This window comes from Thermobia domestica, chromosome 1 (genome assembly GCF_964235325.1).
Source record: "Thermobia domestica chromosome 1, izTheDome1.hap1.1, whole genome shotgun sequence".
NCBI classification, from domain to species: Eukaryota; Metazoa; Arthropoda; class Insecta; order Zygentoma; family Lepismatidae; genus Thermobia; species Thermobia domestica.
In genome coordinates this window covers 35,163,332-35,177,094 of record NC_137454.1, presented here as the reverse complement: position 1 = coordinate 35,177,094, position 13,763 = coordinate 35,163,332, and the positions used below count along the sequence as shown (strand labels likewise).

Sequence of the window (13,763 nt, the reverse complement as noted above, 5' to 3'; positions counted from 1 at the left end):
TACTGTGGTCTTTATATGAAAAATATATCAAGAATTTGGATTACAAGAAAATTATATCAATGATTGCTGAAGAGAAACCCTTCGCTTTTATCAGTTCTAAGCCAAATCTAGAATATTATACTACCAGTCTTCGTCCATGTCCTTGCTGCACGGAACATTTTCACATAATGAAAGAACACTTAGGTATATTAATCCGCGGATTAAATTTTCCTAAAGGGTCGCATTTTCTTCCTCGAGTTAACGTACTCATCGGGAGAATGAGACAAGTAGGATTGGTTGAAAAATGGTATTCTGACGAAATCAATAAATTGCGGATACGTTTTACTTGTAATAAATCATGTGCCATACACAAAGTAATTTCTATGCACGATGTACTATTAGTGTTCTACACATTACTGGGTGGCATCGCATTAAGCGTTCTTGCGTTCTTCGCCGAAAAATGTTTTAAGAAGTGCAGAAATAAACTTTGCTTACGTAGATCAAGTACTTGATAATATCCCATACTCAGGATATAAAAAATGTTTCTCCTTGTTTACATTTAACTACTATATTGAGCTTGGACCTATATTATTGTAATAAGGTCCCATTATGTACGAAGTATATCATCCAACAAGGAAGAGAAACCAAGTCTCCTGTAGCAAGCATAGCAAATATGGCATTTAAAATTGAGAATGTGTATAAAATGTTATTGTTACACTGTGTGCAATGAATACAAGTCTATCTTGATTTTAGATTTCAAAGGCAAACTACTCTCTTCTGATTGTTTTCTAAGTTGTTTGAGAAGCAGATACTTCTTAAAATATTTAACTTGAAATCAACTTCAGCTAATTGCAATTTTGCTAAATATATTTGTTTCAAATATTTAAACCTTAATATTCGTAGCATATTGCAATATTTTCATACGTCATTATAATAAAGCCCAAAATATCAATCTTGTTGAAGACAGTACAGTCTTTATTAATTGTTTCTGGGTTTCATATTCTATCCTGAAATTTTACCCATTAAAGAGGATTCCAGGTACTTAACGCAAGTATTAATCACATTTCACGCATGTGACTTAATTTTCAAGATGGTAATTTATGATTAAGTGGAAAAGCAAAACTTTATTATATTGTTTGTAAAGGAAATACATCCGTTCCTTTGTTAGAAACAAATTAGTTTCAACAATATTTGATTGTGCTGAGTACTTTAAGCAAAGACATATTCTATTGCTACCACGTAAAACCTTTTTTGTAGCTTGTGAAATACAACATATTCAGAAATTAGAATCAATAAGTAAGTAGAAAATAAATACTATTGATTAATTTCAAGGCTTATCTACACAAAAGGAGATATTTAATCGTTGTCACACTTGGAAGAAAAATATGCTGCTTCAGGGGAAATTTTCCACGCGTTCTCCTCATCAACATTTTAAACAATACACGAACAACTCATAGCTCATATTTTAGTATTATTTTCAGTGCACAACTTTTTGCACAGGTTTACATAACTAACTCAATATTTAGATTGAGCTAAGACCGTGTATCCTAGTCCTAGAGTCCACTAAAGTTTTGGTCAGGACGTTTGACCAGGTTTTAGCTTAAACTATTGGCAGAGCTTTGACCAAGAAAAATGTAAGCTTCTGTAAGAGGATTTCTTACATAAAGATTAAATGTCATGATCAAAGTTAGTGTAATTTTTACATTGGAATATTAGAATAGAACAAAATATAGCACCAGGTATTTACTAAAATTATTTTGTAACTACTTAGAATGGTTCATTTCATTTGCTAATACTTTACAAAACAAAACGAGAAAAGGTTTGGGATCTTCTTCCTTCAATTCTACGTATTGTCTTTGTATTTCTTATTTATTTACTTGTACGTTAAACATAGTACGTTCTTAAACATTTTAGCTGCAATAGTACTGGTCCCTTTTCACCTTCATGTGTGAACAGAAACATTTCAAGTGCCTTCCAAAGCACATAATTTCTTAAGGGTACATAGGACCTTTCCCTCTAAGTTTTGGCAGTCTGTTACGGCTCAGTCCCTAAATTTTCGGAAAATAAATACGATCATCCCCACAAATTTTCAGAAACAGTCAATTTTAAATTTTAAATTATAATATAGAACTCAAGTATATATCTTGGCAAGTTTGATTGGATCTTTACGTTCGCTTCCATTGGTAAGAAAAAATCAAACATGTAAATTTCAAAGCTTTTTTCCTAATTTAACCCCTTGGTAAGGCTTCATCAGGCCATATTTGTTATATGAATGAATCGAGGTGACCTTGTCTTTCATAGGGTATAGGCAAATTCGTGATAACTTGTCAACATTTCGGACGGATATGTTATCCTACATCTATCGAGAATTGTCAAAAATTTAGTAAATGGGCTCTGGAACTCAACCATAAAATTCTGTAAATTCAATTTGTCCAATTTGTGCTTTTCTATGGAGTAAATTAAGAAAAATATATTTATTTGTCATGTAATTGCTTATTGACCAAATTTATCATCCTTTGATGAAGCTTTACTATAACCTATAGTTATATTGTTGAGCACAGGATCCATTGTCTTTCACAAGGCTTTAATACATTGATGTATTCCTTTTAATGTTCGATAGGGGCACATACAATTAACGTTTAAATTGATTATGAAATTAATGGTAAAAATATTAAATTTGAAAATGTTCTCTAGGAAGCAAATACATATCTGTGTAAAATTAGTTAGTTCTGTTTGATTTTATGTGTATAACTTAATAAAACATTCTCTTGGTCTCCATTGGTAAATTGTCTCTATAACTAAAATATCCACTAGTGTAAACTTGGATGATCCATGTTGTTTCCTTCTATTAGTAAAAAAATCAAATTTAAGACTTTAGTGACAATATTCTAGAAGATATGGTTTTATTGTAACATTTGATTATATGGAAAAAGACAGAGTCTCATTTTTGTTCATTATATATGAGTATATTGAGATATTCTTCTTAAATTTTGGGAAAGGTTCACTCTCCAAAAATTAAGGGAATTGTCAACACGATAATTTAGTAATTGTTCTCTAGGTCTTTGATATATAAGGCAAAAATTTGAATAGTTCACGTTTATCCCTTGCTTGGTTTAAAATATCAAAAATTGAAATGTGATATTTTGACCTCATCTAATATGAGAAACTTTATATATTACATGATCAAATGAATGACTGGAAGACTTAGTCTAAGGTCATTGAGAAATTTTATCTTTGGCGAAATCTGATTCGTTGATTCCTATTTCTAATTTGAGGCTGAGACCATTTGATATACTTCAAGAACATCAAACATTAAACCACGACTTGAAACTGTAATTATTAAAACCGATTAATATGTAACAATTCACATTTTGGACTTCATTTGTAATTCATATTCTTAGGATTCTGGTATATAGTTATCCCTGGTGCAACCTGATGGGCAGATCACTTTGGACCACTTGTTTGGAATTTTCCAAAATTTATTTTGAAGAAAAGCTTTTATTCCTTTTAGTTGGAAACAAAGTGCTTAATCGAGGTTTAATTTTTTTCTAAAAACAAAATCTGTTTGAATGTTTCGAAAACTACTATTGCCATGACGACTCATAGTATAGGATTATTGATGGAAAGTTATTGTTTGAATATTCAAATTGGCTGATTACTTTCAAATAATTGTTTATTCTTTTAAAAGATTAGAAAATTTTATTTAATGTTTTTGTTTAAAAGTTTCGACTTATGTTTTATATCTTGTTTGAGAACTTCTGAACTTAGGATTGTAATCACGACTCGTAGTTTAAAGTTATTGGTGGAAAAATTAGAACTTAAAATCTAATAGTTAATTTTTAAAACCGATTAGTATCTAACAAAAACAATTTGACACTTTGAAATGTACTCAACTTAGAGTTCAAGACAATTAGTGGAAAATCATCCTTGGTGCAATGTCATTAGGTCATCACTGAAATTTTACATTACAATGTTCAAATGTTGAAACTTTATGTTTAAAATTGTTTGATTATTGTTATTAAATTTTGGTTTGAAAATTCGTTGAACTTTAATATCTTAGATACCACTCATAGTCTGTGATGATTGTTTAAAAAAAAAGTACTAGTGGAAACCTGGTAGGCAATTATTCAAAAATGTGATAGATAATAAAAACAATTTCACTCTAAAATTTAACAATATCTCATGGTCTAAGACCATTAGCGAAAAGCAATTTCATTAACTGAACATTTTCATAGTTTTTTTTTAATTTGTACTACTTCTCTGACCACTCTTTTGCGTTTTTGTTTCAACTTGCTTGTTTACTTTTAAGGTTAAAATTTTTGTACGTATTAAAATTTATTAAATTTTAGGAAATATTTTATTAAATTTTAGGTTAATATTTTGGGATTCTAAATATTTTCGAAAACTTTTCGAATATTTCATAACTCTTACAGATTTGATTTTTTTTTCAAGCTTGAACATGGTTTATGATAGAAGGGGATCGGACATCTCCTCCAGTACTGTTCTATCATAAGAAATACATTTAGGAATTTCCAAAATATAAGGCGACTAATCCTATGCACCCTTCAAAAACGTTTAGGGATATGGCCAAGGTACCCAAGCAAATATTTAGTGAGGTGAGCATAGTCATTTTCTGTAGTATGCTTGGTTTCCGCTAGATGTAGCTAGTTTGTTGTAAAAGGCTAAATGATGCAAAAATGTAGGTGGCACATTGGGTTGGGATACTGACATGAAGCTGGCAGCTAAAGAACTAGTTTTACTACTGTATTTTCACAAAAATGTATTAGTTAAAGTCAGCAGGGGGCACATTTTTTTTTCTAGCCGCGGACCTTCAGATGGGTTAATCCAGTCCTGACTACGGTAAAAGAACAATAATGTGAAAAAGATTTTTAAAAAATGTTACGTCATTATTGGAGAAGAACTTGATCTCATTCTTCGTGATGATGTAAAATATAGAAGAAAAAGCATGGATGATAGAGAAATATAAATTTAATGATAGTGTTAATGGTATAATTTCTACATTAAGACAAAGTTCTCTAAGGATCGTAATGCATAATATAAAAATGCAGAAAGTGATGTACCAGTTATAACCAGTGATCCAGTGATAACTCATTGTACTGGTAGAGGTAGAAACGGTACTTTTTTTCAGTTTTATTTTCTCCTTCCATTCTAGAGTTGTTTCCTTCCACTTGTGTTAATCTTGATGTTTTTGTCAATAATTTTGTTGATTTCCGTTGCACTGTATACGTTGTTCAGCTCTGTTTGTTTGACGTGGTTATCTTAGGCGTTGATCTCATTGCTAGTGGTGGCCACAAAAACCGGCATTTTGGTTTCCGGTTTTCGAAAATGATCAAAAACTGTTTTCACCAAAACCGGTTTCGGTTTTCTCCAAAACTGGTTCGGTTTTCACCGAATTCGGTTTTAGTTTTCTCCAAAACTGATTCAGTTTTTCATCGGAACCGGTTTCAGTTTTTTCAAAACTTCTTCTATTTCTGAACAGAATAGAGTTTCATTGTTTTCCTGAAAACGATTCCGTTTCCACAGAAATAGTTTTATGTGTTTTCCAAAATAGTTTTGGCTTTTATCGTTTACTAAAACCAGTGCGATTTTTCCGAAGCCGAAACCAGTCGGCAAAAAAACCGAACCGATTTCGGTGAAAAGCCGAACTGGTTTTGAAGAAACCGAAATGTCGGTTTTTCTAAAAACTGGTTTCGGCTTTCTCCAAAAACTGGTTCGATTTTTCGCCGACTAGTCTGAAACTGAAATTCAAATAAAATGTCTCGGCTACAAGCATTCACTGTAATACGAAGAAAACTGTTTCAATAAGTCTTACGATATTTTTCAAGTTTTTGCTAAAAATTTGCAACCAATCTCTTCATACATCACTTTGTCCGCATATATGATCCTTGTATACTAGATTAGGTACATATAACTAGTTGCAAGCACAAGCTTCTATTATTGATTATTCACTGAATTCACACAGAATGTCATGAGATCGAACATCTAACCTTGAACTTCATAGTTATTGATCTGTTACGAGTTTGTATTTTTATACTGAGAATGACAATAAAAAAATAATTGTTTAATACATACTGTATATGTTATATAGCTATATATAATTGAAATTTATTCCCGAAAAACATTAAAATAGAAAAGCAACGGCTTTACTAGTTGTGATCAAAAAAGACTATAATTGTAACATGCTCAAAATACAGTACAGGCTGATAGACAATTATATCCCCGTTTTCATTTCACTATTATTCTGTCGTTAACAACGTTACATGGTTGCTGTCAATTCTATTATGTACTATGGTCCTTGGTATTTCATTTAACGTAGGCACCAGCATTAGTAGCAACCGTTGCAGTCAGGGCCCAACGTTCCTCACAGACTGTTGCAACATGTCGTTTGGTACCCGCACACACTATTCCTTAATGACTGCTTCCAAAGTGTTCAAATCACGAGGTTTTCTGTGATATACTTTCTCTTTCAAATACCCCCATAAAAAATCCAATGGGGCCAAGTCTGGACTTCTTGGTGACCACTCAACATTTTCGCAACGTACAATAACGAGGCCTGGAAAAGCATTGTCAATTCCTTCTCGCGAAATTAACGTAAAATATGAAGGTACACCATCATGCATAAATTACAAATTCTCCACTCCATCCCAACATAAACAAACGTTTGTAGCATGTGCACATACCTTTCCGCTTTCATTGTTTCACAAAGGATGTAAGGAACAATAAGAGTGTCATCACGAGTACCACACCACACAGTCAGCGAAGAACGTGACTGCAATTTTTCAATTGTAGCTTTAGGGCTCAGTAATGACAGTTATGGCGATTTGTGAACCCACCCACATGGAACACAGCTTCATCTGACCACAGAATGTTACTCAGGATATCTGATTCTTCTTCCATCCGTTGTAATGTGGATTCAGCAAATTCTATCCTAATATCACAGTCTTCCAATGACAATGCCTTGACAAAATGTTGTTTCCATGGTCTACGATCGATCCTCTTCATTAGCCGTTGGATTGAACTATACGAGCAGCGTTAGCTTTAGCCTCTTAAATGACAACTCTCATTGCGAACCCAATACCCTTTTGTTGAGTATCCGAACCCGTATGCAACAAATTCGCATGTAGTATTTTTATTGATTTCACATCCACAGTCGCGTGTCTCCCCTTCTCCCATCTCCACTATCTTTGCACCATCACTGCCATACTTCCATCATCGCTGCAATCCGAGCACGGTCAGCAATGTTCAGTCTCTGCGCCATCTTCACTTAATTACTGGTTAGACCTGCAACAAACAGCAATAACGTAACAATTACATAAGGACACGTAATGACATAGAATGGAGCATAATATAACGGTAGAGTTATTTATATTACATCTTTTATGATAAAATAGCAGTAAAATAAAAATTGGGACATAATAGTTGATCACCCTGTATATTCAACATTAAGAAAGCACTAATTTTGCTTACATTGAATTTTACTTTATGTTCCTAGGTCGTATCGAAATTATGAAAGATAAAACCAAGCATTAAAATGGAGTCCCGGGTTCGATGCCGTTGTCGTGGTCCTGTACTACAACTGTTTTTGAATTCTAGAAAATGTGGTGAGGAATGGCTTAAAGATGAGGCTTGATCTTGCATAGTTGATTTGTAACTGCTAACTGTACTTGTTTGAAAATCCCGTTGTGCTTTTGTTAGTAGCTCCCATCTTTCATTACCAAGTGCTGCATAAGAACGGAAACCAAACACGACCTCCTCTACGCGTTTCGATTTTCATGTTTGGTTTCCAAACTGAATTGAGCTTGCTAGAATGCATACCCGAATTGAATGCGCTAGCAACAATGCTAGGAAAGAGTCAATATTCTGCAAATGATTCTGCTCTAATTGTTGTCGATCGGCATATTATTGATGGCTATACACAGTATACCAGGCCCGTATCCAGGGGGTCTAGGGGGCCGCCCCCTAAAATTTTCACGGTACGTTTGCAAATGAACTATAATATGATGATGAACTATAATAAGGTTGGATCGGACACCCCATAACTTCAGCCCCCCACTACATTTTTGGGTTGGCTACCGGCCTGCAGTTTACTACACGTAATTTTAATATGCAGTATACTCTAATCATGCTGCAACCTTGTGCGAAGTAGTTCTCTCCACTTACCTAATAGTTCCATGGTTATATCCGTTTATATATATATATATATATATATATATATATATATATATATATATATATATATATATATAATCGCAAGTTCAGTTCTCTTTACATATTATAAAGCATACAAACGAGCAAATTATCCATTTCTTGCCGGCAAATTTTCAAAATTTTGCTAGAAACAAACGACCAACTTTGGAAATGTTGGGAATGTTTGGCTCTTGGAATGTTTTTGTGCAATGTTTAGCTCTTGGGCAATCAACACAGTGCTTACATGACGGTCAGACGCGACAATGCCCATGATTTTATCGACATTTTCGACACTTGGCCTTCCAGTGCGTGGTGCATCTTTGACATCAAAATTACCGGAACGGAATCGACGAAACCAAATTTGCGCGTGATTGCCTGTTACAGTATCAGAACCATAAACACTATTCACATTTGCAGCTGCCTGGCTTGCGTTTTCGCCTTTATCGAAGAAAAACTGTAAAACATAGCGTATTTTCTCTTTGCTAGTGTCCATTTTGACTCGCGCTCACACAACACTGACGAGGAAGGTCCATAAACCGTGAGAGTTGAATTTGAATGGAAATTTGTGACAAGATTCAGTTCGAGCTGCTAAGTAATGTAGTAATAGTCACTCGATGCGCAAATGCTTCGTTGAGTTGTTACACCGACGCCATCTTGAAATCAAGTAGGCAATGTCAAGAATACCCTTTTGGCACAAAAATGAAAAAGCTTTCGATAGATCTGAGTTCAGTATTGTAAACCAAGGTGGAGCATCTATATGTGGGAGTACTTCCAGTGCATGATCGCCATCTTGAAGGCGCCATATTGAATCGCGGTCAAATATGATAAATAGCAAGGGGACATGTGGGGGTATCAAATAGCACTGGAATTTACTCTTGAATCCACTTCCGCAACCAAATTTTATATATCTGTTTTTACTTCAGACTTAAGAGCTCTGTTACCCACAGGAACTTATAAAAACTGTGTGAGTTAGACTTGTGTTATGAAACACGGTCGTGCAAGCACTTGCAGGGTTTTAACTAATGCAGTTGTTAATGTAGTACAATAGTCATTATACCAATCAGATCTTGAGACTAGTAAGAGAAATCGTTAATTAAATTGAAATGCCTGTAGTGAAAAATGGAATAGCAGCATGCTACAAGATATACCTATTTCAAAGTGCGATGGAATAGACTGGTCGTCGATGAAACACACGCCTAATAGTAATGACGAGCAGAGAATACCAAAGGGTTTGTTCGCATATATATTAGAATGATAGAAGTTGGTGAATATTAGTTGAACGACCAAAATGGTTCGGATTCCACTCTAATCAGTAAGTCCACCTCCTTTAGCCCTAGCAGGCATAAGTGAGGGACGTTGGTGCCGGATTTACGTATAAGCTAAACAAGTTATAGCTTAGGGCCCCATACTCTTGGTGGCCTAAAAAGTTCAAGGAAAAAATTGAATGCTCATTTCCAAAATATAAGATAAACAATAAATAAAATAGCATCTACATACAGCAAAAGTGCTTCGTTTGTGTAGGCCCCTATGATGTAAGTGATGGGGCCCCTTCTGCTAGTCTGCTTCCTAAAATATCACTGGTTTCTTCATTTCTATATATAGGGTCTTACGTTCATCTGGACACATAAAGAGCCCCATTATCTACAGTAGCTTAGGGCCCCAGCAAACCTAAATCTAGCTCTGTTCTGGAGATTAGAAAATAGTGTCTATGGTCATGAAGATTGTGACGTAAGTGCATTTGTTAAGTGTTCGTACTGCTCCACGATACTGTGTGCTAATCACTTCATTTTGGATCTCCAACATCAGAACTGAAGAGCAAAAGGTTAATAGGTTAATATTTGCTTGTGTGCATCAGTTTATATTATTTTTTGATTAATTTTCTAATAACTTCAAGACATACTCTTGTAAAGTCATATGTGCCGTTGCACTTAACTTATTATATAGCATTTAAATCCATGCATAATCGCAACACACACAGACTCATATATATGACGCACTTTGAAATAGGTATAATTTGTTACAGTGCTGCTATTCCATTTTTCACTACAGGCATTTCAATTTAATTAACGATTTCTCTCACTAGTCTCAAGATCTGATTGGTACAGTGCCTATTGTAGATCAAGTGACTACTACTACATTAGTTAAAATCCTGCAAGTTCTCGCACGACTACATTTCATAACACAAAGTTTACTTGGACAGTTTTTATACGTTCCTGTGAGCGAGAGAGCTCTCTGAAGTGAAAACAGATATGTAAACTTTCGTTACGGAAACCGATTCAAGAGTAAATTCCAGTGCTCTTTGATACCCACATATGTCCCCCTTGCCATTTATCATATTTTACCGCGATTCAATATGGCACCTTACAAGATGGCGATCATGCACTGGAAATACTCCCATATACAGATGCTCTACCTTGGTTTACAATACTGAGGTCAGATCTATCAAAGGCTTTTTCATTTTTGTGCCAAAGGGGTATTCTTGGACATTGCCTACTGGATTTCAAGATATATACGTATGAACTCACACTTCACTACACATATGATATGAAAAATTCGTATGTGTAAAATGATGGTTCTAGTGTCATATAATAAATTGACACATAATAATGCATAAGTTTTTTTTAAACATAAAATTGAAATTGGAATCATATTTTCAGTGTACATTTTCGTACACGGATGGTGAAAAATAGTAAACAGAAAGCGATAACATATGGTTAAGATTAGTTGTGTGAATAGGAAAACAAACTTTCCCATCAAAAGCAACAACAAACAGCCAGTTGACCTCTACGTAAGCTTCTCGGTCCGTTGCTTTTACAAAATATAAACACATCTGGTGACGTGATATAGAAAACAAATGCATGGACTTTCCAGAAGAAAAATAGCAGCAACAGAACTACTTTTTGATAAACATTTTTTTTATTTATTTTTCTGCACGTTACATCAGAAGGTTGAATAATATAAAAAGCACGGGCAAGAGGCATGGATAATGGCAATTAACCTCTCCGTCGAATTATACGTACTGAGTCAAATCTTCATTAATCGCCATGGAGTTTGGGACGCTTGCTTTGTAAGTACCTTTTCTTTTCCTATGATATCCCTTCTCCACTTTGCGGAGGAGTTTCAGTAAAACTCTGCCATCTGGCATGTATGAGTAGTAAAGTCATTCATCATTGTGGGTGCAAGTTTCCTGGTGACACGCAACCCACTGTACAGTTCAGCTTCAAAGATTTTATTTTCATTTTTGTACGATTCAGGCATAATAAATTGTATTTGCAATGGGGCCTCATGTTATCATTTCAAGCCCTGATATTTAACAACACCCAGAAATTTAGGTTGGTTTAAATTGCACTTAAATTCAGTTTACCTATATACTTATTTACAATGTGTTGCTCTTTGCATTTTTTAAATATTTTAATAGATACTGAAATTTACGACGTTTATATTATAATGAATGTATTTAGCAAGTTAATAGAATATGACGGAAGTGCTACAATTCTAATGCGAGACTATGGCTTATTATTTAAATTGGATCAGCTGCTCGTAAAATATAGTTCATGTATTAGCTGACGTAGTTCTATGGTGCTGATGTCTACTATTGAAATATGTTTTAAATTCGACTGAAAATAACCTCATTCCGTGAAATATCGTCCCTTGTATTCGATGTTTAACTGAGACTTTGAAGGAATGGTATTTTTTTATTATCGATGCAATACATATGTGCTCTTCTTTCAGGAGTTACGCCATTTAAATAGTAATTAGGGAATTAGGTATCAAATTTCTTTATACCTTGTAGGACTTCCTCGACGCGCAACGTACCCGCCTCTTACATGAAACTCTTTCTGCTATCTTATAATTGATATATAATAGCATGTTTATATTATACCTTAATAGATTAGTCGAAATACTTATCTTTCCAAATGGCAAACATGCCGGATTGTTATAGGATATCGCCACTGATGAATTCACATATTATCTCAATGAACTGTGTTTTGGACTTCTACAACACCACCCCGTCTTCTCCAACGGTGTACACAGTTTCTGGTCACCCCGTCTTCTCCAACGGTGTACACAGTTTCTGGTCTCTGGAAATCGTTCAAACCGGAATACATAATTAGCGTTTGTACACCGGCAAGGAAGTCTTCTCCATTGGAAAGTGGTATTGTCGTCAAATACAACACAATCGATGGTGGAAGAGCGGACTCTTATAGGTAAATGAGCACTTCAAAGTTGTGCTAATGAAAGCCTATTAGCTACTGTATCTCATTTCTCTCAAATATCTATGAGAACTAATTATTTAACTGAAATATATTATACACAGAAGTAGAAGAAAGATATTAAGAGAAAGATCACTGAAAACATATTTACAGAAAATTAATCCGTTTATGTCTGATTGATTTGACAACGCTGCTGTCACATGTGTACGTGAAGCAGAATTATAAACACGCCATTGTATCTCATCATGTAGGTGTTGAAGTATTAAGTAGGTGGTATTAAAATGCCGCCGAAAGTGACTCATTATTAGGAAGTTTCCAGGCAGTATTATTACCATTTTGTACCGCTAAGAGTCAGCAACGAGCACTAAAAGAGATCTTTCTGTGTATTTCATTATAATGTAAAGAAGTTTGTAATTAGTGTGCAACAGCATTTCCGTACCAATAATTGAAGAGTCCCACCTATGGGGAAGGCCATTCATTAGTGGTAGGTAAATAGGGTTGCCAAGTTTTGAAAATGAATATCAGACACCCTCCTGGAGCACATACACTCCGAAGATTGTGACGTCATCGGTCGTCAAAAATGTGAAAATCCTGAAAGCGGGTACTTCACACAAAATTGAGTGATTCGGAGTTCGAATTTAATGACTTTAGTTACTTTTGAAGCATTAACTTATTTCAGTTTTGGTTCAGTCAGTACATGTAATTTTTGTAGTTTACCGTCAATAATACAGGGTGATTTTTTTAAACTCACGGATTTCATTTGGAACTAGAATTTCTAACGGAAGTCCGATTTTCATGCGGTTTGTGACAAATGATCAACTAAGGATGGGAGATTTATGGGACTATGTTTACTGGTTAAAATTCACCCGGGTTAATATCGATCACGCCTCAAGAAAAACAGCAAAATTTGACCAGTGTACCTTACAATTTGAACTAGGTGTCGTGCGATGTGGAGATTTGAGTTTTTTCCGTTAGATGGCAACCTCACCAAGGTCAAGAAGAAACAGGAAACTGGGAAACTGTAATGGGAATTGTGCTCTATTGTTATGTACTACTGTTTGGGTATGATCAGGACATAATGAGAATAGTGTATTCTTTGGAACAACACGAGTTTGTCGTTAAAATTTTGGAGAACGGAATTTGTTTTCGCTATCCAAAGGGAATTCAGAAACAAATTTGCTTCACGTTCTGCCCCAGACAGGAACACAATATGGTCGCTAGTAAATAAATTGGAACAAACAGGATCGCTTCTGAGTGAGACAGGGACGCATCGGACCCCGCAGCTGGCTGTTATGGAAGATATCAGTTATCGACTTTTTAGATCGCCAAAGAAATCTCTCCGGCGTTAGTGGCAAGAAACCG

The 13,763-nt window shown here is 34.8% G+C and overlaps 1 protein-coding gene across 1 annotated transcript; it reads right to left on the bottom strand.

The window, feature by feature from the left end:
* Positions 1–8,332: 8,332 nt before the first annotated feature.
* On the bottom strand, positions 8,333–8,680 carry LOC145679050 (histone-lysine N-methyltransferase SETMAR-like). Its single transcript, XM_081749671.1, has one exon. It carries the CDS (start codon positions 8,678–8,680, stop codon positions 8,333–8,335), a length of 348 nt encoding a protein of 115 aa, XP_081605797.1.
* Positions 8,681–13,763: the final 5,083 nt, after the last annotated feature.